The 23493-nt window shown below is 49.7% G+C and overlaps 2 protein-coding genes across 3 annotated transcripts in view; both read left to right on the plus strand.

Annotated features, from left to right (window-relative positions):
- The first annotated feature begins 1045 nt into the window (after window positions 1–1045).
- Window positions 1046–23493, plus strand: part of bhmt (betaine-homocysteine methyltransferase) — a 32984-nt gene continuing 10536 nt past the window's right edge. The window contains exons 1-8 of one of the 2 annotated variants that reach the window (XM_067258295.1): window positions 1046–1151; window positions 1397–1529; window positions 1725–1837; window positions 2381–2572; window positions 2766–2913; window positions 3083–3265; window positions 3468–3696; window positions 3852–4067. In XM_067258295.1, coding sequence (XP_067114396.1) covers window positions 1128–1151; window positions 1397–1529; window positions 1725–1837; window positions 2381–2572; window positions 2766–2913; window positions 3083–3265; window positions 3468–3696; window positions 3852–4032 — 1203 coding nt within the window. In that variant the 5' untranslated portion in view covers window positions 1046–1127 and the 3' untranslated portion in view covers window positions 4033–4067. Of the gene's footprint in view, window positions 1152–1396; window positions 1530–1724; window positions 1838–2380; window positions 2573–2765; window positions 2914–3082; window positions 3266–3467; window positions 3697–3851; window positions 4633–23493 lie in introns of those variants that run through there. The other variant, XM_067258294.1, reaches the window with a different exon arrangement.
- jmy (junction mediating and regulatory protein, p53 cofactor) lies at window positions 5529–23449 on the plus strand. Its single transcript, XM_067258293.1, is given in 12 exon segments — window positions 5529–7045; window positions 12141–12314; window positions 18397–18547; window positions 19375–19547; window positions 20026–20191; window positions 20456–20532; window positions 20534–20644; window positions 20834–20920; window positions 21052–21150; window positions 21257–21561; window positions 21563–21747; window positions 22026–23449. Coding segments are annotated over 12 exon segments (2742 nt in total). The 5' UTR covers window positions 5529–6148; the 3' UTR covers window positions 22343–23449.

Raw genomic sequence — 23493 nt, forward strand, 5'->3', positions numbered from 1 at the left:
CTGATTACACGTAATGAAAACTGGTTATTTATAAACAGTGGAGCAATTCTGAATGTATATATTTCTGATGTTGAATAACTGTTTACATTCATACAGTAGCCTATACATTTTATGTTATTTACTATTTTGTAAAAACTTTTGTAAAGCGATCATGATTAACACAATGTTTGGACATTCATATCTTGTCCTGCTGAGACCTAGCTATTAATTTATGTACAGTTTAATAGACAATGCTTTTGGACTTTGCAACCATATACTGCACTTTGTATTTAGGGAATTTATTTTGTCCAATTGAGAGGACATCCTGGGCATTTAGGCAATTTATTTAGTCCAATTGAGAGGACATTCTGGGCTTCCTAATGTAAACATTCAAATATATTTTCCCCCGGGTCTTGGGAGGATATTGCATTCTTAATACAGTACAACTGGGTGTGAGCTGGGGAGTGAAACTGTACACAGATGGATCTTTGGTAAGGCACAAAATGTTCCTTCTCATCCCCTCTGCTTCCTGTGGACACATGCAGTTGCATGACCATCCCTCCAATCTGTCACAGCTCCATGACAAATCCACAGTGGGAGGGTGGGGAGAAAGTTGGGTTCTCGCAATATGTGTATCTTTGGCATCTCTTTGTTTGAAGTATTATTCTGCATTTGCTCTGTGTTGTTATTGACCAATTTCTCTCTTCCAGGGTGCAGAATGTCACTGATAATGAGTTAATGCATGAAAACTATGTAGGCCTACAATACTTTGCCAAAAGTAAACAGTTTTGCTTTAAATAAAATGAAGCCAAATCGTTACCCATTCAGATGGAGCAAGTAGCCTATCATGATGGAGCATCTAAAAAAAAGAGCGCAGAAAAAAACTTGGACATTAGCCAACGGTCTGTGCATTTATTTCCTGTACAATGTACAATAAAGAACATCAAGTCTGATTTTGCACGTAGGCCTATAAAATGGAGAGAGTAAAAACGGTCTGAGACAGGAGGGTGTGACGTCAGGAGTAACACACCCCTCTTTCGGATTATAAAACAGGTCGGATCCCTAAATCAAACCCTCTCCAAACTCAAGAGGACAGCCTTGGTGTAGAAGAGGAGCGTCTCGAGTACCAACCACTGCAACTGTACACCATGGCACCAGTGGGAGCTAAGAAGGTGAGAGACAAAATAAAAGTTTGATGCCTCGAACTGATCCTGCAAAATGATAGCATCTGCATGCTTTGTTCAAGTGCAGTTTTCTTCTGCTAAATTTAGGATAGTCGCAGTATTATGTCAAATGTGAACACGTGCATTTTCACGTTGAAGAGGGAAAAAAAGTGACGTCCTGACAAATCATGCTGTCCGTGCATGCACATCTGTCGGGCAATATTGATAGCCTATTCATTTCTCGTTTTATGCAGAACATTCTGGAGCGTCTGGATGAAGGAGAGATTGTCATTGGAGATGGAGGCTTTGTCTTCGCTCTTGAGAAGAGGGGCTATGTCAAGGCTGGACCCTGGACTCCGGAGGCCGCCGCCGAGAACCCCGAGGCTGGTAAGCGCGTGCAGCATCTCATCACTTCTGACGCACTGTCAATTTGCAGCCGTTAGCCGTTATTTCTGCAACTAAAGCCTTAGCAACAAGTTCGAGTTTGTTTTCCACAACGCACAGAGTGAGGTAAATTGTGAAGTAATAAAAATGCAACCACAAGCTACATTTATCAAAGTGTGTCAATTTCATTACATACAGTGCGACAGCTGCACCGCGAATTCCTAAGGGCGGGTTCAAACGTCATGCAGACATTTACCTTCTATGCCAGCGATGATAAGCTCGAGAACAGGGGCAATTCTCCACGCTTTACAGTAAGTATAGTCCTTCAGAAAAGCTGTTGAAAAAATGGATAAAAATCCCTTTTTATCCACATAAGTGCAACCTTTCAATGGTCATAGTAGGCAACCAGCTTGTTTCACCATCTAACTAAATATCAGTTAAATTAATGTATATATGGTTCTTTGAATACAACCCAAACGAAAATGCCTCATGGGCTTTGAAACCACAATTTGAGTGCTTGAAATGCTTAATCCAAGCACAAACATCAACATTACAATAATACTGCATGACAGTGCATAAACGATTCCTTTGAACACCCTCCCTGACCATCTCAGGGCCCCTCAGATGACAGATGTTTTTAAAGGAAACCTAAAAACATCTTTTAAAAAAAGCTGTTCACTAAATGTGTTTTATAGGTTTTGCTTTGAATTATTTATTGACCTTGATCTTTTTTTATTTTATTTTAATGATTAAATCTTATTATTTTTCATTTGTATACTATATGCTTTGTAGCACTTGGAGATTGCTTAAATATAGATTGCAATATAAATACAATTTATTATTATTATCACCAGGGACAGCAGATCAACGAGGCCGCTTGTGACCTAGCCAGGGAAGTGGCTAATGAGGGCGATGCCATGGTTGCCGGGGGCGTTTCCCAGACGCCCTCATACCTCAGCTGTAAGAGTGAGACGGAGGTGAAGGCCATCTTCAAGAAGCAGATCGACGTGTTCATCAAGAAGAACGTCGACTTCATGGTCGCAGAGGTGATTAGGGCCTTAAGTTACAACTCGGTCAAGCATGCACACAACACAGTGTGGTCTGCCTGTGGGGTAATTTCTTTAGTGACCACGTGCTCTGTGTGTGTGTGGGTCTGTGTATGTGTGTGGGTCTGTGTGTGTGTGTGTGTGTGTGGGTCTGTGTGTGTGTGTGTGTGTCTGTGTGTGTGTGCGTTTCTAGTACTTTGAGCACGTGGAGGAGGCAGAATGGGCCATCCAGGTTCTGAAGACATCTGGGAAGCCTGTGGCTGCCAGTCTGTGTATCGGACCTGACGGCGACCTTAATGGAGTCAGCCCTGGAGACTGTGCTGTTAGACTGGTCAGAGCAGGTACGCAAAGCACTCCCAGACTCCCAGTAGTAGCTCGAGAGAAAAAATAAATAATAATACATTGTTTTTTAAAATGTATTTTGGCGCATTATATTTTTCTTTTTCTTTCTTTAATGTATTCATTTTTTGTTGTTGTGATGTTTAACGGTTGCATCTCTTCCATCTACAGGAGCACAGATTGTAGGAGTCAACTGCCACTTTGACCCCATGACCTGTGTGAAGACTGTGAGGATGATGAAGGAGGGAGTGGAGCGGGCGGGGCTGAAGGCTCACTACATGGTGCAGCCTCTGGCCTACCACACCCCCGACTGCAACTGCCAGGGGTTCATCGATCTGCCTGAGTTCCCCTTTGGTACTGTTTGTATTCAGACACTCTCTATCTCTCTCTCTCTCTCTCATACACACATATACACACACTTCATGAGATGAGAAAATATTCAAAAATCAAGCCAATTCGTTGGCGCGGTGGGGTGGTATTTATACCAAAGAGGGACTTGAACTTTTTCAATTCTGTCACACAAACACTCACCATGCACGTTCTTCTCCCCTGTCAGCTCTGGAGCCCAGAATTCTGACCCGTTGGGACATGCATATGTACGCCAGAGAGGCCTACAACACTGGCATCCGTTACATTGGGGGCTGCTGCGGGTTCGAGCCCTACCACATCCGAGCCGTGGCTGAGGAGCTGGCGCCAGAGAGGGGTTACCTTCCAGCCGCCTCCGAGAAGCACGGCAACTGGGGCGCTGGCCTGGAGATGCACACCAAGCCCTGGGTCCGAGCTAGGTAAGCTAGGCCCGTCCCCCCCCCTAGGCTCTTATACATCGGTCAACATTTCCTAGTCTTGCAACCCACCAGGTGAGCAACGCAGCTGTTTCTCAACCGCCTGGAGAATATTCAGGCGTCTTATCGTGTTGTGCTCGCTTCCACACCCCCTCCAGGGCCCGTCGTGACTACTGGGAGAAGCTGAAGCCGGCGTCCGGCCGCCCCAGGTGTCCCTCCATGGCTACTCCAGACAGCTGGGGGGTCACCAAGGGTCATGTTGACCTGATGCAGCAGAGGGAGGCGACCAGCCAGGAACAGCTGAAGCCCCTCTTCGACAAAGCTAAGGCCAGCCACTAAGCAGTCTTCTTGGGCATCGGGAGGTCCCCTGGAGGGTTAGGGGGAGAGAAGGATGGCCAGCCAGACTAAATCTGGTTTCTTTTTCCTCTCCTCCAAGGTGTGTAGTGTGAGAGGAGAAGGGAGGATTATAGCTCACACACATTCCCTTAATACGTTTACAAAACTAAAGTTATTAGATAAAGTCTTTGTGTTACTTTCTAGGACCATTTCTTTTTCTGTGAATTAAATTTTGTTCAGATGTTTTTCAGATTCATAGCATCTTCCATAGATTTGCCAAAACCTTTTACATATTGTGATACTTTTCGGAGTACAACAGAGTTCAATGTTAAATCAAGCAATAACTATGAATAGTACTATTCAAACAAAGATACTCCCCAAGTGAAGCTTACCTCTGGAGTATGTTGTCAATCTGATGATATCTTGATACAGAAAGCTTAAAGCACGTTAACCTTACCTACTGTGACCACAATGCTCAAAGAGCTTTTGAGAACATAACAAGTATTTTCTTGAACACTCCAAAACATGCCAAAAAGTGCCAAATATTTTTTACCAAATGGAAGTACAGTTGATTAAATCAATAAACCTCCACTTGTGCTTCAATATGTGTGGGCTATTTTTCTGATTAAACACTCATGACAATGAAGAAGACATTAAGAATGACTAAGCAATAAACAGCCTGTGTATAGAGATTTGCGGTCGAACCACACGTTTAAAACAGTCTTGCCATAAAGGACCAATTATGTTCTGAAAATGTATCTCATTCCCATCTGGTAAATCTGAGGGGAGGTTATTGTATATAAATTATGTTGATTCTGAATCTTAATAAGTAGAAATTCCTGGCGTTCAGGTGACGGAAGTCCTCATTCAGAAAGTTAAGGTCTTCAAGTCTCTGTCTCCATCTAGTGGACTAGGCGAAGAGTGAATCTGGAAAATGTAAATTAGGTAGGTATAAATTTATGTCTATATTTGTCCAAAACATTATTTTTTTTTATCTTTGAACTTTTTAACTAAGACATATTGGAAATAGCAGTTAGTATGTCGTGTCTGTTAATTTTAAGCAATTCTATTTTATTTTAACTTTAAACTGTTGTTAAAATTGACCTGAAGATGGCAATGTTGTTCCGTACGGGCACAACAAACCAGCCTCATGTTTACCTTCAATTGTATATCACTACTCAAGAGCCAGTATTATTTTATTCATAAGAGTAGGCTTATCTAATGACAAGACATATCCTACATATTTTATGTATCAAGTGAATCATCTAAGAAGAAGATTGCTTGACGACCAACGCTTGTAATAGACGCTTGTAATATATTTTGAGAAAAAACTAAAGTGTGAACACATACATTTTAGACTTTTTATCAGATTTTTGCGGGTTAATTTTTATACAGCCCAAAAGCGTCACAACGTCCTCAGCACGTCCCACGTGCAGATGTGTTTACGCTCCTCGTGCATAACTACGTCAGCAGTACATCGCAGTCAGTTGTGAGAAAAGATGCGGACCTCTGAGGTGTTAGCGACAACAAACCAAATTATACTTATTTGACGGAACAAAAAGACTACATGAGAATTTTTCCCGCTGTCAACTGCATAAAAAGAGCAAATTTGGCTACGAAAAAGCTTTTTGAAAGTCGTTTTTTAAAGGGGGGTAAGATCCCTCCCCCGGTTTTGACAGCACGCAGTGCCCTCGCAGGCTTTTCAGTGCTTGTAAACAGATCCTCACACGTGACGATGGGAACCATCTGCATTGTCTGTAAAAGCACAAAGGGAGACAGTCAGCGCATGTTTCAGGCAGGTGAGCAAACCAGGTGGAGAAATTACATAGTTACGAACTAGGTAACAAATTCGACTTCTTCGATTTTCATGACCCTTTGTTCTTGAGGACGTAGCCTACGCAAGTTGATGATCAGCGACATGAACTTCAACAAACAGCCAGAATATTCGAAAAGATATCCCACGTTCTGCTTATGTTTACTTCATTAACAAAACAACTGTTTTGGGGACATTTTGTTTCGCTTGCAAGTGAATTTTAAGATTTTTCTTCCCGGACAACGTCGAGCAGAGGACGGATAATTGTGAGCTGTGAGCTGGTTGTTTTTTTAGTGGCTGGATGAAATGTCATTCACGATGGAGGATTCTTTAGAGTCTGGATGGGTAGCTGTGCGGCCGAATGTTTTCGACGAGAAAGAGAAGCATAAATTTGTTTTTATCGTCGCTTGGAATGAAATAGAAGGAAAGTTCGCCATAACGTGCCACAACAGAACAGTACAAAAACTGACTGCTTTTCGGGATACACTCTTTGAGGTGGGCGAAAGCGACGTCGCATTTCCTGCCCCCCCTTCATCCGAAAAACACAAACATGGAAAAACTTCTCCCAAAAGTCCCACTAAAAGAAAAGATGAAATGTGCACAACGGGTAAAATTAAATCCAGTGTTAGTGCGACAGGGAAAAACGTAGAGAAGAGTACTGTTCGAGATAAGTTGTCAATGGTCGGCACTCCAAAGCCATCTAAATGTGTAAGCGACACACTGGGGACGTGGGATTTTGTGTCGACCAAGGTCATGGACATCGAGGTTCTGGAACCAGTGGATGTCCCGGGGGCGCCTCGCTCCCCAGATTATGGCGACCTCGATGACGCCGAGAATGGCAGTCATGAAGACTACAGTTGGGCCAGACTATTTTCCTTTCAGGATTTGAGGGCCGCTCACCTACAACTATGCGCTGTCAACTCCGACCTCGAGCCATGTTTACCCCCATTTCCGGAGGAACAATCCGGAATGTGGACGGTGCTGTTCGGGGCAACCGAGGTCTCGCAACGGGAGACGGAGGCCTTATGTTACCAGCTACAGGTGTACCTGGGCCATGCGTTGGACACCTGCGGCTGGAAGATTCTTTCGCAGGTGCTCTTCTCCGAAAGCGAAGACACGGATGAGTACTACGAGAGTTTGAGCGAGCTACGACACAACGGCTACGAAGATGCTTTACAGAGGGCCAAGAAACGTCTTCAAGAGGTAAATAAAACGGTTGTCATAACAGCGCCGATCCTTTTAGGGGCAGAACGTTATATTTTTCGCAATGTCAGCGCAGGCAAACAAGTTCCCAATGTTGTAGTAAGATAACAATTTGGGCTTTGTTATGTGGTCAGGAAAGGATAGGACCCAAACACCCCCCCCTCCCCCTTCCCCCTCCCCCCATCTCTCCGTCACCAAACACAGGCACTGTGAACATAGACTAGTGAGGTCCAAAGTGCACGTCACGTAAAGGGTCAGTCGACCACATGGTTTCCCCTCAGCATCTTTTCTTTTGTTTCTGTAAGCTCATGAGCTGCCATCTGTTGCTTCCCTCTCACAGGGCTGTAATATGATCTGGTCTGGCCCTGACACTCACACAGAAACAAGTGGAGGTGGAGGGGGGGGGGGGGGGGGGGGAGTTTTTTTGAGTCCTAGTTGCAGCCTACCATGCAACAGTATAGGCCTGAGAGCCATTTTTGCTGGAATGAAAAGCATCTAAAACATGATTATGAATTTGTTGACCCGATGGAAAGACTGCCTCAGGGCATCCTCTTTTGTATCACCATAATCACCATAGTAGCCTAGGCTTGTTACATCATCAGGAACGACACGGCGACGATGCTACCAATCCAGCTCCTTTTTCTCCGGTTGTTTACCTCTCTTTTCTCTTCGTTTGAGTCATGAGCATTTCAGTTCTGAGCCAAGCGTAGTCACTGTTACTCGTTGTGTTACTCATAAACAAAGACATTGGACGCCGCAGCTGCTTTTAGCGGCGTCTGTCTTCCGTCATGTTTCGTCTCACGCTCACCTTGTGTCACCATGTGACAAACAAAGCACTTTGCATTTAGGTTCCATAACACGAGGGCTTAGAGCAAAAAAGGGGCGTGAATGAGTTAAATCATTTACAGCTCTTGATGAAATCCATCAAAACAGTAACGAAGACGATCGCTATAATTTTTACTTTCTTATGAAGGCTTAAAAACGTAAAGGCGTAAGTGAAAACCTTCAATTAAAACATAAACACAATCTCCTTGTGATGATAATGTCGTCTGTTGGCATACGTCTCCTAGCGTGCGGTTGTTTCCATGGTGACAATGTTTCAACGCTTGTCAGACACGGGCCCGTCCTCGTGTCTAGACCCCGAGGAAGAGTGAAACCAGGGATTTTCTTTTTTCGAGTGATGCACATTGAGTCTAGGGAACATCCAAATGATGTGCAGGATAGTGTGTGTATTTGAATACAGGGGGTCAAGGATCCTGAGCAGCAGTTCATAAGAACAAGGTCAATGAGTCGGAATCTTTTTTTTTGTACGTTTGCAACAGGCGATGATGACTAGGCATCACGGTTTCCATGGTGAAAAAGGCAGGCCAGACATTGCGGCTTTTCAGCGTAGCACAACACGGAGAAGAAGCACTTCAGCGAGTGCTGAATGGAGAACAAGGCTAGTCACTGTAAGGAGAGATGTTTGTGTGTTGGCTAGATGAGGGGAGCTGAGAACAGGACACTCAATGACCTTCGTTGTAGGCCTGTGGGTGGAGATGCTGAATGTCAGGAATCAGGAATGTTCACAATCGCCTAGTCACTTGGTGACGTCAGCGACTGGTGACGGGTTGAGAGATGTTGGCTGAGCGGTGAGGGAGTCGGGCTAGTAATCCGAAGGTTGCCAGTTCGATTCCCGGTCATGCCAACTGACGTTGTGTCCTTGGGCAAGGCACTTCACCCTACTTGCCTCGGGGGGAATGTCCCTGTACTTACTGTAAGTCGCTCTGGATGAGAGCGTCTGCTAAATGACTAAATGTAAATGTAATGTTCCCAGGAGGCCTCATGGCCAGTAGTGTGGATCTATTCTAGAGGAACAGCTGGAGGCTCCAAAAAAAAAAAAATCTATGCTAAAGTGTGTCCTTATCACAACCCCTGCTCTGGCCGCTGATAGTGTTGCCAAATAGGATTGACCAGTGATGGGAAATGCTTGGGTCTGTAGATTAAACCGGACGAGAGCAAAGCTGGGCATTTGTTGCTCAAATAGAATGAACACCTGGCAACACTTTACTTTGAAAGTTGACCGTATGCCAAGTATACAGCCAGTTACTCTCTGTAATTGCTTTGATCATTGTAATGTTATTACTCATTAGCATTCGCGCTATTAAATGGAGATGAACAGCAATTTGCAAAGCAGGATACATGCAGAGCGGTTTTAGCCTGGCACAGAGAAGGGTCAGGGTTGACATGGAAACTCCCAGTCAGTAAACGTCTAGGAGGTAATTAAAACTGTACTACCCTCCAACCTCCCTGAGAGACCTCCCTTTATGTGCAGCTCTCCTTATGGCTTGTCAGTCTACTGTAGTGGTCTGTAGGCCTAGATTATGTAGCCCAGCATGGAACTTGAAAGTTGGCAGTGTTCCCCCCCTGACTAGACTTTGCTCTGTGGTACGGTACGTGAAAGCCAGTCTTTTATGAAGTGTTTCTGATGTGCGTGAGCGCGCAGAAATCCCAGCGCTGCTAGCTGTGGGCCTGACCAAGCTTCCAGTCTGCAGTGTGTTGGGAGTCTGGCCTATATTTTCTAAAAGGATTTAATCTTCCTGTGTCCTTACTGGTCCATAGAGAGAGAGGGTTTAGAGAGAGAGTGTGTCATGGTGAGTAAGCGTGTCAGGCACTGAGTAGCTAGCTGATGGCTTTCCATTGCAGCCTCAGGATTAGCTCTATTGCGTGTCCACATACAGGGTTTCCCACCCCATCTTCCAGGGGCTCAGGGTTTGGGTCAAAGGGCAAAGATGGTGTGTGTACACATACGTGCACAGGCTTTCATAAAATGTACTAGTAGCTTTATTACACCACAGTCTCACATCTACGACTCTACATTGTGACTGTAGCCACAGTTCCACAAGAGAGAAGATGAACTTTGTCGCGAACAAAATAGCGGGCATGCGTATAACAAGAACACGGCTACAAAGGCTAATATTAAACAAAGCTGGCTCACAAAATCTGTCTTCTCTGCAGGCAGGATAATAGGCGTGTTCCTTGTGGCTCTTTTTGTAATGACGGCCTCGTTTTCTGTTGCTCATAAATGGCCAGCAATTACAGCTGACTTTGACTAGTGCCCCCTGAGGAGGAAGTGGGTGTAGATCACTGGGAACTGTCTTTCCTGACCCAAAAACGACAGAATAAAAACATGTTTGAGCAAGACTGGTGTTTTTGAACCCTGTCAAACTGCATGAGTTGGTCTTAATGACAGACCCTGAACGGATATAGCCTTTCCTTTGCAGGTTAGCCAGCTGGTAGGAATGTGGTGATGTGTGAGGTCTGGTTTGAGACGGAGAGAGAAAGCGCTACATACACACACACCCCCACAGCACCCCTGCATTTACCACTGCAAGTCAGAGGTCGAAGTTGGAAATGGAAATACTGAGCAGTAGAAACGATGTCATTTCCTACGCGTCCAGATTGACATCGCCAAAGGCTCCAGCAGTCTGTAGCCAGAAGTCATGGACAGACTCCTACTTGAGTCATTTCACAGCAGGTAGGACTCAAGTTTCAAAGGATGGACCTTCGTCGGGCTCCTCCGCCCAGCGCCGACCCCAGCGCCGGCCCCAGCGCCGGCCCTCGCTATGCCCAGGGCTTTCCCCCGGCTCCCAGCGGCTGCAGCAAGTAGCCAGAGCTGTGGAGGGTTGGCCTGTGGTTTCCAGGGAGACGAAGGGCCTAGATAAACAGTGGGAGCAGTGTTGGGAGCTGAATCGAGCAGTGTCTGACTGAGTCCCCAGAGTTTGGGGGGAAGAGGGGGTGGGTGGGTGGGGGTGGAAAGCCTGACTAGGGTTAACATAAGAGCCCCTGTTCATATCTATGACTCTCATGGCACAACAGTGGAGGGGAGCTCTCTCATTCACTGTTCATGAGCAAGATCGGGCATCGATTCGTTTTAGCCATTCGATATTGTCCCAGGGAGAGAACTGTGTGTGTGTGTGTGTGTGGGGGGGGGGGGGGGGGGGGTAGAACAGAGAAGCCTAAAACCAAGTAGAGTAAAGCAGACCACAGTATAGTAGAGTCTTCACCAAGTACTCATCAATAACGCAAAGCAATTTGCGAACCGAAATCGAAAATATGTTTTCAACCTTTCGAAACTTTTTGTAGAAAATACATTTGAAACCCTTAAGAAACTTCTTTTCAAATGTTTTGTTTCAAACCTTTTATAAACCTTTTGTTGTTGTTGTGCTGCATGAATTGGAGCAAGTGGTTCCTGAGAGTTTGGTAGTCGTGTGGACAAAAGTACGTACTGATGGTTGTGTCTACGGAACAACGCGCAACGTGTACGGAGCCGTGGGTCATGCGTCAGTAGCAGTCGGGGGTCACGTCATCTCACTGTTAAGGATGTGGAAGAATGGATCCAGTGGTCTGCAGCCGCAGAAACACACTCGCACGACGCGTCTTATTTTACGAGTACAGCTACTCAGGATTGGAAAATGCATTCTAGCGAGTGAAGGAGCTCTTTGTTCAGTGGCCATAATGAAGCAGGTTAATCTGGACACACACACACACACACACTACACAAACACACAATCCGAGCAGTTAATCATTCAGCCGTTCTGGTGGTAGTAGTCTTATAATGCCGTATAGAATGTGATTTATAGGACATACCATACACTGCTTATCGTCCTTGGGTTGTACAGAGTTATTTCAAAGGCAGTATTGCTGCTAAACTAAACTAAATGCCAGTGATTGCTGTTCTCCAGGTTACATTTGACCTAAACTATGGCAGTAAGTTCAAACTATGCTATACTACCCTTGTGTTATCTTCGGGTCATTCTGACCCATCAGTCATTGTGACCCACCGTCGTATTGCGACAACTTTACCGCATACAAAAACAAAGTGAAGCATTTTCTTTTAACCGTTGGGCTGTCTCAGACCCCCCACATTGCAAAGGTTAAAATAAAATTATTTTTATTTGTTTTTGTATTGGGTAAAATTGGGTAAACACAACAATGGTTCGTTATGAACCTTTGGGTCATGTGACCCGAAGGCAGCACAAGGGTTAAAGATAATACGTTTCTATCTGTCTTTGGTTTTGTGCGTGTGCGTGTGTGTGTGTGTGTGTGTGTGTAGCTCCTGGAGCGCCACAAGGCCATGGACAGCATGGTGGAGCTGCTGCAGGTGTACCCCGAGGAGGACGAGGCGTACGGGGAGATGCTGGAGGCCACCACCCAGCTGTACCACTACCTGCTGCAGCCCTTCAGAGACATGAGAGAGCTGGCCATGCTGAGGAGGCAGCACATCAAGGTAACCTCACACACACACACACACAGACTCACACACACACAGACTCACACACACACTCACACACACACACACACACTCACACACACACACACACACACACAGACTCACACACACACACACAGACTCACACACACACAGACTCACACACACACACACACACACACACACACACACATGCTGTCCAGGTGTCCCTTACTCTGACAGCTTCATCAGGAGCCGGTGAATGGATCGGGTCTACCGTCCACAGACAACCCAGCTCGTAGACTATCGTGCCCCCTGACATGAGGGGCACCCTAACTCCGATGAACCCGAAAGCCTTTACGTACAGAGTGTCCCAGGTCACGCAAGGTCAGCCTGCTCGTCTGTGGAGCGTCACGGTTGCGGAGAGAAGTGGTTGGGGTGGGGGTCGGGGGGGTTGGATCCAATCCAAACTGAGGACAGGGCTTTAGCCCGTCAGGCTAACCGCTTCTGGGGGTGGAGGGGTCGGGGTGAGTCTGGGGGCTAAGGAGGCTTTTCCCCCTCTGCCCAGAGCGGCTTAGCAAACAAGCTGAGCATTATTACAGCAGTCACTAAACCACTCAGCAGGACTGCAGCCTCAGCAGCATATAGGCCTCGCCTCTCCTCACTCTCCATCACCTCGTGTGTGGAGGCAGGCCTGCCTTCACATACGGTGGCTGTGGAGGCAGGCCTGCCTTCAAGCGCTTTGAGTGCCGTTTCCTCAGAGGCTTGAAACTACTGCGCTTTTTTTGTCGTTGTGTGCGTGTGTGTGTGTATCAGGGGCCAGGCTATAGTATGTAAATGTCTGCTGGAATGTTTTGCATTCGAATAAAATTGGCCGCCGGCTGAGACGACTGGAGTGAAGGGGAACGGACGGCACCCTCCCATGCCGTCTGTAACCGCCGTTTGTTCCAGCAAGTCTCGTCTTTCAGTCTGTCTTTTTCTTTCTTTTCTCATCCTCCCCTCCTTTGCTCTGTCTCTCTGTGTATCCGTCACCCCCCCCCCCCCCCCCCTCTCCCTCCTCCAGTGTTGTGTTAGTACAGTTTGGGTGTGTTATTCCGGTCATTCCTGCTGAGGCTGTGGCCCCTGCAGGGGTAGGAGGGGAGCTTTTTTCTCCCTGTTTGCCTTTCTTGACGCCACATTCCTTACCCAGCAGGCTCGTCTGTGGCGCCTGGCCGCTCACACGCACTAATGACCGAGCCCGCGTCAGAGGGGCCGACACGGGGATGTTTAACTGTGGCACAAGTAGCGACTGTTAGTATCCAGTATCCAGACTTGATTTGAAGATGTCGGCATCCCCTTTCCGTGTTCGGTTAGTAATCCTGCCGGCTGTCTGCGAAGGGCGATGGAAGCGATCGGCTCTCGCTTGGCCACCCTGGCAGCGTTGTTAAGCCTGGTCCGCAGAGCCGCTCTCGTCTGTTAAGCCTGCCAGATGTCCCAAACGTGTAGTAGTGACAGGGAGGCTTAGTGAAACCTATGTAGCGTTGTAGGTTAGTCCAGCTGGCCCAGGCTTTGATACTCTGAAAGCCTGCTACAGAATCATTTGCATTTGAAGAGTTAAAAACGTTCAGTGTCCGCGGTAGCTGAGGCCTTACCACAGCTGCCTGGGTTCGAATCCAGACATGGCCCTTTGCTGCATGTCTTCTCCTCTCTCCTCTTTCTTTATTTCTTTCTTTCTTTCCTTTTGAGTTCCCAACGTTCTGTCAACCTTCAGGCCACAGTTTGTCTGAGAGGAAGTACATGCCTCCAGAGCCGACTTCCAGCCACCTGTTCCCCTCAGGGGGGAACACCAACAGCCGGCTGCTGAACACAAAGCCCTATGCAAATAGGCCCCAACACCGCAGAAGGGGCAGTTGGCTCGTCCCAAACTGCTGATTCAGGAGTCGGCTGGTCTGTGCGCTCGCTTAAAGGCAGCTGTCTGGAATCTTGGGAGGAAAGGGGGGGGATGAGAAGGATGCAATGTTTACATTTGATTTGCGTGGCGTTGGTCTGGTTGCATTTCTCGGTGCGTCTCATCTGGGATTCACACCAGGAGCGCGTGGGGGAGGGGGAGGGGGAGGTGACACTGGACGGTGAGTTGTGGGTTAGGGTGATTGTCAGAATGTCAATTCAATGCAAATCTTCTCAGGCAACTGTGACAAAACAATAACACAGATGTGACAGAACAATAAAAGAGCTAAAACAGGACAGAAACACCATCTAGGTCAAATGGATACTCGCCTGTGTGTATTTCTACATAAGAATATCAAGAAGAGGACAAGGTTATGATGTAAAGAAAACCAGTGTGGCCATCTGCTTTCTGTTGTGTTCGGGCGGCCGGAGGTCAAGACAACAGGTGAACGAGGGAGACGATGAATGGATGAATAAACTGTCAAGTGATCGAGCGTCTGGAACAAAGGGAAAGGGGGCCATTGTTGGAGACCGCTATCACGTGTCGCGGCAGTGCTGTATGGATATCCTGTTGCCTGTGGGGGTCAGGGGACATCCATGAATAAGACATGCTGGATGTATGCGCTGAGCTCTAGGCCGGCTCGGCCTGCCCTGGGCCCCAGTTACTGTTTCACATACATTATTACATGGCGTTGGACTGGCTGTGGTAATAGATCCAGCATTCTCCCACACACTCACTCACTCACCCACTCCCTCACACGCTCTCCCCTCTCTCCAAGACGCATACTGTCTCACACACACACACACTCTCTTTATCTCTCTCAGACACACACACACACAGACACATAAAACCACTCCCTCACGCACAACTCTCGCTCTCCAAGACGCACACTGTCTCACACACACACACACACACACTCTTTATCTCTCTCAGACACACACACGCACACACACAGACACATAAAACCAGGTCCGGTGTCTGACCTCACATATTTAGAAAAAAGTGTCAAGTCCCAGTGTCAGGTCAAATAGTCCCTCTGCTTTAAACAGCCATTGTATGCCCAGGTGTGACCTTGGCTCCCCCAGAGATAAGCCCAGGTGTGACCTTGGCTCCCCCAGAGATAAGCCCAGGCGTGACCTTGGCTCCCCCAGAGATAAGCCCAGGTGTGACCTTGGCTCCCCCAGAGATAAGCCCAGGCGTGACCTTGGCTCCCCCAGAGATAAGCCCAGGTGTGACCTTGGCTCCCCCAGAGATAAGCCCAGGTGTGACCTTGGCTCCCCCAGAGATAAGCCCAGGTGTGACCTTGGCTCCCCCAGAGATAAGCCCAGGTGTGACCTTGGCTCCCCCAGAGATAAGCCCAGGTGTGACCTTGGCTCCCCCAGAGATAAGCCCAGGTGTGACCTTGGCTCCCCCAGAGATAAGCCCCTATCATGGGAGATAAACACTGGCCATTTAACGGAAAAGCTTGATTGTTAAAGTGCCATGTCGCAGGACCTGCACAGACAGTCAAGTGATCTTATCACTTCAGATCTGCAGACGGCAGACGGCAGTAGGACTTGAGAACGAAGGTCTGGGATGGAGTCAGTTTGTGGGCACTGCAGGTTCAGATGCATCGAAGTACCAACTTGCTGAATATTTGACAGTCATGCTGCCTGTAAATAGTTTCTGCTGAGTGTGCATTGGCGAGTGAGCACTTTTATATATAAAAAGAACAAAACTTGTCCAGTTTCTGCAACTTAACCCTTGTGCTGCCTTCGGGTCACATGACCCGAAGGTTCACAACGAACCATCGTTGTGTTGCGACAACTTTACCCAATACAAAAACAAATAAAAAGCATTTTCTTTTAACCACAGCGATGTGGGGGGTCTGAGACAGCCCGATGGTTAAAAGGTTGTTTTTGTATGCGGTAAAGTTGTCGCAATACAACGGTGAGTCACAATGACTGATGGGTCACGATGACCCCGAAGATAACACAAGGGTTAAAACATATTCACAACTTTTCCTACTATTTTTCACATTTTCTGACGTACCTATAAGGTTTATAGATAAGTTACACATAAAATAGGAGGCTGTTTTAAAAGCTGTGGTGAGAGGAGTTGTGAATGAGACTCGTGACCCAGTCGGCCGCTGACCTCGGTAACCTTGGGTAACAGAGCTCACCCATCTGTGTCACTGGTCGCACCTCTGGCTTTTGATCAGCAGCTGTCGTTGTGGATCGACAGGTGTCGGCCACTTTGGTACTGTTTGTAGTCGAACACTAATTACACTCTCCCCCCCCCCCCCCCCCCCCCCCCCCACCCCCCCCCCCCCCCCCCCCCCCCCCCCCCCCCCCCCCCCCCCCCCCCCCTCACCCCCCCACCCCCCCCCCCCCCCCCCCCCCCCCCCCCCCCTCGTCTCTCTCTCTCTCTCTCCTCTCCCCCCCCCCCCCTCTCTCTCTCTCCTCCCCCCCCACTTTGGTACTGTTTGTAGTCAAACACTTATTTCTCTCCCCCTCCTTCCCCTGTGGACGTGTGGAGAGACAGGTGAAAGATGTTCTAGTGTGAAGTGGCCCTGTTACCAAGGAGACCATGCTATATTATTCATGCGGGAGGGATGAGGTCACAGAGTCCAACACCAGGAAGTGACAGGAGAGGGGGAGGGGCCAAGCAGCTGACACCTGGACTCAAACAATCAAATAAGACGTCACTCACATCTCTATTTGAATGTTCTTGTTTTTTTTTTTTTTGCATTCTTTTTGTATGACTGCTCTACTGCCACCTCACTGTTATTGTCACTGTTTCCTTAAATATCCTTATGGGGAATCCTGATAACAGTACAGAGTGGACACAGATTGGGGCTAAATGCAGTCACAAACCCCAATAGGGACTGGACAACCTGCATGGCTCTAGTGCAGTATCCTGCGGGGTTGTGGCCGTGGTGATTGGTTCTCTCGGAGAGAATGAAGCACCTCTGCCAGTTAGCAGTTTCCTTTGTTGGCCTGCAGGGTGTTGGTCCACTCTTAACGAGGGGAACGTCTCACGGAACGTTGTCGTTTTTGGCGTGATTCGAGAACGGCTCTGTTGGGTCGGTGGTGGAGGGGGGGGATAGCTCCGCTATGGAAGTCACTTCACTAACTCCCCTCACTCCCTTCCTCTCTCTCTCTCTCTCTCTCTCTCTCTCCCTCCTTCCTCCCTCTCTCTCTCTCTCTCTCTCTCTCTCTCTCTCTCTCTCTCTCTCCTCCTCTCTCTCTCTCTCTCTCCTCTCTCTCTCTCTCTCTCTCCTCTCTCTCTCTCTCCTCTCTCTCTCTCTCTCTCTCTCTCTCTCTCTCCTCCTCTCTCTCAAAAAAACGCAGCTTAACCTACTGCTCGACATTACGGCACGGGCCTATTGTGTGGCTTGTTGTTGATTACCAGCGTGTGTGTGTGCGGTGAGCGCCTACAGCCATCTGGTTTCCATTGGCTCATCAACATGTGGACGTCATGTACAGAGAGGCTCCGTGGGACGGCGGCTCTGCTCCTGGGGCTCGATCTGTACATTGTGTTCCATGGTGAGGTGGAGCCTCCAGGCCACAGAAACGTCCTGTCCCTGACTGACACCAACACAGCTGGGACAACTTCGGTGTCACATTAACTCTTTGACTTATTAGCCCCGCTTGTTCATTACCTGGGCTTGTGGTGCTGTTGTTTGTCCCAAGGGCTATATTAAAGTTACTTTTGAGACATGACAAGGCATGTCGGACGGCGACCCCACAGCGCCGCCTGGTGTTGAGCGCTGGCGTTACAGGGCGAGCGAAAGCCAGGCAAGTCGGATGGCTGAGCGGTTAGGGAATCGGGCTATTAATCAGAAGGTTGCCGGTTTGATTCCCGGTCATGCGAAATGACATTGTGTCCTTGGGCAAGGCACTTCACCTTACTTGCCTCGGGGGGGGAATGTCCCTGTACTTACTGTAAGTCTCTCTGGATAAGAGCATCTGCTAAAAATGTTAAAATGTAAATGTAAAGCGGTTAGTCGTCACAGCCTTGAATGTCCCACTGCATGTTCTAGATGTTTCCCTGCTCCAGCACACCGGATTCAAACAAACGGGTCGTCGTGAAGTTCGGCAGGAGCCCGATCACGACGGGGTCAGCCTGCAGGGTTGAAGACCGCTGCTCTGGATGTTGGCCAGGCGTGACCTGTGTTAACCCCCCTCTCCCCCCCCCCCCCCCCTCCTCCAGATCTCCCTGGAGACGGAGCGGCTGGGCCCGCGGCGCGTGGACTCCCTGAGGAGGGAGGATGAGGAGTGGCAGAGGAAGGCCCACGCCGCCATGCTCTCCATACAGGACCTCACCGTCAAGTTCTTCGAGACCACGGCACGCGCTCAGAAAGGTACGGCCGCAGAGCCACGCCCACCCCCCACCCCCAAGCACATCTCAGTCACCACGGTTACGCTTCGGATCAAACATTCCCATAAAGACGACATGCTCCCTCCTCGGACTACGCGACCGCATACTATTTAGTCACGTTGTCGTCTTCGGAAATAATAGTGGAATGTCAGTGTGCATGTAAACGTACTCGCCGATGCACCAGGAGGAGAAAGCTGTGTTTCAGTGACTACATCTCCCAGAAACCATCTGGGATGAAAACACCAGGCTGTCCCACCCCTAATCTCCCAGCTACACCAGGCCAAACTGCTTTCTCTAAGCTCTCCCAGCAGCATCTTCCTAATCCCCTCCCTATCTCAGCACTATCTCACCCTCCGATCGCTGGGCTCCACATTTTGTTCATGTAGCACTTTCTTCATTTTATCCGAGGCGACATAAAAGTACTGCATAGAAAGCGCAGCAGAAACATCAAGGATCACGAGTGCAGAGTTCCAACGTTATTTCGGTGGTCGGTGTCAGGGAATGGTCTGTATGCACCAGACGGCGCAAACTAACCGCCTCTCAGCTAGCAGGTGTGGTGCAACAATAATAATAATCATCATCATCTAACTACAGTACACACTATAACATATCAACAACGACAGCATCACATAGTACAGTAAAAGCACTGTCATAAAAGTGCAACATTGAACAACGCATCCCTCTTGCACACACTGAGCTAAACAACCATCTCGGGACAACAGCTGTCTACCTGCATGTTTAATGACCTTATCTTGTGGTTTTGAAGCGTGTACACGTTAACAGAAGTGTGTGTGTGTGTGTGTGTTTCAGCCGTGTTGGAGCGCATGCGTGCGGACCAGAGGAAGTTCGGCAAGGCGGCCTGGACTGCGGCCGTGGAATGCGGCATGGAGAAGCTGCAGCACGCCGTCTCCAAGGAGACCATGCAGCTGATGAGGGCGAAGGAGATCTGCCTGGAGCAGAGGAAACACAGCCTCAGAGAGGAGGTAGGAGAGCAGGGACTAGAACACACCACACAGAACCCACTAGAACACAGAACCCACTAGAACACATGACATAGAACAAACTAGAACACACTAGAACACACCACACAGAACCCACTACAACACATGACATAGAACAAACTAGAACACAGAACACACTAGAACACACCACACAGAACCCACTAGAACACAGAACACACTAGAACACACGACACAGAACACACTAGAACACATGACATAGAACAAACTAGAACACAGAACACACTAGAACACACCACACAGAACCCACTAGAACACAGAACACACTAGAACACATGACACAGAACACACTAGAACACATGACATAGAACACACTATAACACATGACATAGAACACACTAGAACACAGAACACACCACACAGAACACTCTAGAACACAGAACGCTGGCTCTCATCAAGGAGTTAGTCTTATTATGTGTGTGTGTGTGTGTGTGTGTGTCAGATGCAGAGCCTGCAGGGTGGCGAGGGCGCCATGCTGCGTCTGGACCACATGGAGGCGCTGTACTACGAGCTGCAGCTGCAGCTGTACGACATCAAGGCTGAGGTACTGCGCTGTGAGGAGCAGCTGCTCAACGCTCAGCTGCAGAGCCTGCGCAGACAGATGACTGGTGAGGGCGTCTTCCACACGCTACTGTCTACAGACTATATACTGTCTACAGACTATATACTGTCTGCAGACTCTACTGTCTACTCTATTGTAAACAGACAGGACGGTCTAGATAGTCTGTCACATATTCCACTGTCTACAAACAGATGTCTACTGACTGTACCTCATAGACTCTCCTTGGCTCCGGGTAGGATCTTGCCATTCCTCATCCCGTCCTTTGGTGTGTGTGTGTGTATGTGTGTGTGTGGTCTTTGCACGCGCTCAGAGCACCAGGACGAGGTGGTGTACTACGACGCGTACGAGAGCCCAGACGCCATGCAGGGGGTGGAGGACCCGGCGGCCCCCCCCCTCCCCCCTGAGGGAGGAGCTGGGTCAGCTGCAGCACAGGACCCGGCAGCTGGAGGCCCGCAGGGGGCGCATCACCGCCAAGAGAGTCTACCTCAAGAACAAGAAGGTAGCAGCGTGGGGGGGGGGGGGGTGTCACCCCGGGCAACGCCGCGTGGGGGGGGGGTTGCCCTGGGCAACGCACCGTTGTTTTTTGTCCCAGCAGAGATCCTTTTCCAGGGGGGAAATTGTGACGCTGTCGTAAACGTGGAAAGGATATTCGCTTTTTTAAATTACTTTATTTTTTTATCCCAACCAGGAAATCTGCATCGTCAACCACAACCAGAAGATGCAGCAACGCCACGGTTGCCAAGACGACCAGGATGGTCTTCGACCGCTGCCTCAGGTACGTCCACTTCTAGTCTCCGCTCTGTCGGCCTGTGTACACTACTCTGAAGGTTCCGGAAAGTTCCGTTTTATTTACCGACACACGTGAACCCCCCCTCCCTGATCATGCCTCTTTTGTCCTGTCTGCAGGGAGGAGAGGAGCAGGAAGAGGAGGAGGAGGAGAGGAACAGGGCCAGTATGAGCCAGGAGAGACAGAGAACCCTGGAAAGACTCCGCAGTTTCAAACAGGTGTGGGAACGCGACCCGGTGACTCGTGTTGTCCGTGTGTGTGTGTGTGTGTGTAAAGGGTTGTGTGTGCAGTACTGACTGACCCTGTTCTTCTCTCCCTGTCCAGCACCACCCGGGTCAGGTGACCCTCAAGTCGAGCCGGCCGCGGGTGTCCCAGACGCACACCCGGAGGAAAGCAGGCTCCTCTCCGCCCCACACACACGCGGCCGGCGTGCAGACCGACCACGCCCAGCCGCTCCCCGCGCCCTGCCTCCACCAGCCCGCCTCCCTCCCCCCCAGCGGGGGGCCTCACCCTGCCCCCCGCCGGCCCCCTTCCCTCCTCCTGCTCCCTCCCCCCTCTCCGCCCTCCACTTCCACCCCCCCTCCCCCGCCGCCGCCCCCTCCTCCCCCGCCGCCCCCCGCTGAGGAGCAGGCGGAGGGAGAGGGGCGGCCGCCTCGCCCCCGCAGCCCCGACGCAGGTGCCCCGGGGGGGCGGGGAGTCGCCCCCGCTGCCCCTGTCGCCCTTCTCGCCACGCTTCTTCGACAGCAGCCAGCTGGTGACGGCCAGGAAGAAGCTGAGGAAGACGGCCTCACTCGACTCCTCCCAGTGGAGGAGAGGTGAGTCGGCAGTTTGTAATTTTCTTAACCTTAAAAAAAAAAAACGAAAATTATACATATTTTGGGGGCATTTTCTGCTGTATTTATTGTGATAGTGACTGTTAGAGAGACAGGCAAGGCAGAAAGAAAGAAACAGAGTCACTCAGCTTAAGTTATCCACGCTCAAGTTAGCCCAAGTTACCGGCCCCCCCCACAAAATGTGATTCGGAACGGCCAGAGAAGCAGAGTTGCGTAGCGTTCCGTGCCGGCACTAACCCCCCGTCCCCCTGCATCCCCAGCGAGCTCCCCCATGGACGAGGTCCTGGCCTCCCTAAAGAGGGGCAGCTTCCACCTGCGCAAGGCCGAGCTGCGCGTCCTGGCCCCTGACCCGGACGACGACGACAGCTGCAACATCCTGGCCCAGATCCGGCAGGGCGTCCGGCTGAAGAAGGTCAAGACCCGGCCTGAGCAGCAGCGCCAGCCCAAGGACCGCTTCCCCCACTCGGCCGACTCCCTGACCCGGAGCATCCACGAGGCCCTGCGCAGGATCAAGGAGGCCTCGCCCGAGTCCGAGTCGGAGGACGAGGGCCTGCCCTGCACCGACTGGGAGAGCTAGTGTTAGACACACGCACACCTCAGCAGTTACTTTGGGTCTTTTACTGACAGAGAGAGTAAGGGCCTGCAGGAGGGAGAAGGGCCCAGGTTCGTTGCACAAACCCTGGGGTCCTTACCTTGAGATGTGTTACTGCTGCTTGAACGTGGATCCTCGATGTTTTAGTTCAGATTGAAATGATCCAAAACATCCCTTTTTAGTTTTTCCCGTCGGTGCGGTGTGGTCGGTGAAACCCCTTACCCCCCTCCTACTTACGTTCCGTTGTGGTTATGGCTAAGCATCGTGTCAAAAGGCAAACGGGTGCTTTACAAAATGAAGGGATTCTGTGTTTTTTTTGTTCAATGTTTAAGGAAGTTCCGTCGCCTGTTTCCTGCGTGTGTTTTGGTCTCGAGCCAATTAGCCTCGCGACCGGTTCAGGTGATTAGCGACCGTGAAAGGCATCAACTGGCCTCCGATCACTCCTGCTTGACCTGGGACCCCCCCAGGAGACATGACGAGGCCCGTCGGGTCACCTGGGACCCCCCAGGAGACATGACGAGGCCCGTTGGGTCACCTGGGACCCCCCAGGAGACATAACGAGGCTCGTTGGGTCACCTGGGACCCCCCAGGAGACATGACGAGGCTCGTTGGTCACCTGGGACCCCCCAGGAGACATGACGAGGCCCGTTGGGTCACCTGGGACCCCCCAGGAGACATAACGAGGCTCGTTGGGTCACCTGGGACCCCCCAGGAGACATGACGAGGCTCGTTGGTCACCTGGGACCCCCCAGGAGACATGACGAGGCCCGTCGGGTCACCTGGGACCCCCCAGGAGACATGACGAGGCCCGTCGGGTCACCTGGGACCCCCCAGGAGACATGACGAGGCCCGTCGGGTCTTTGACGGTTGGAGAAGTCAGACTGTAGGTGGTCGCGTTTCGTCTTTAGTGGGAGAGGATTGGGTCATCTGTTGCGTCCTCCACATTCCCACACACTGTAACCCCGCGGGATGTGGGATGCTTGTTTCGAGCCGCCTCAGCCCTCCCCAATCAGCAGGTCTACTCGCTGGCTTTGTGTGTTGATCAGTCGATATTTTTGTCCTTTCACTCAAATGTTTTTTTTTTGGGGGGGGGGGGGGGGGGGTTTGTTTGTTTGGGTTTCTTTTTATACCGATCT

This window comes from Osmerus mordax, chromosome 20, assembly GCF_038355195.1.
Source record: "Osmerus mordax isolate fOsmMor3 chromosome 20, fOsmMor3.pri, whole genome shotgun sequence".
NCBI lineage: Eukaryota > Metazoa > Chordata > Actinopteri > Osmeriformes > Osmeridae > Osmerus > Osmerus mordax.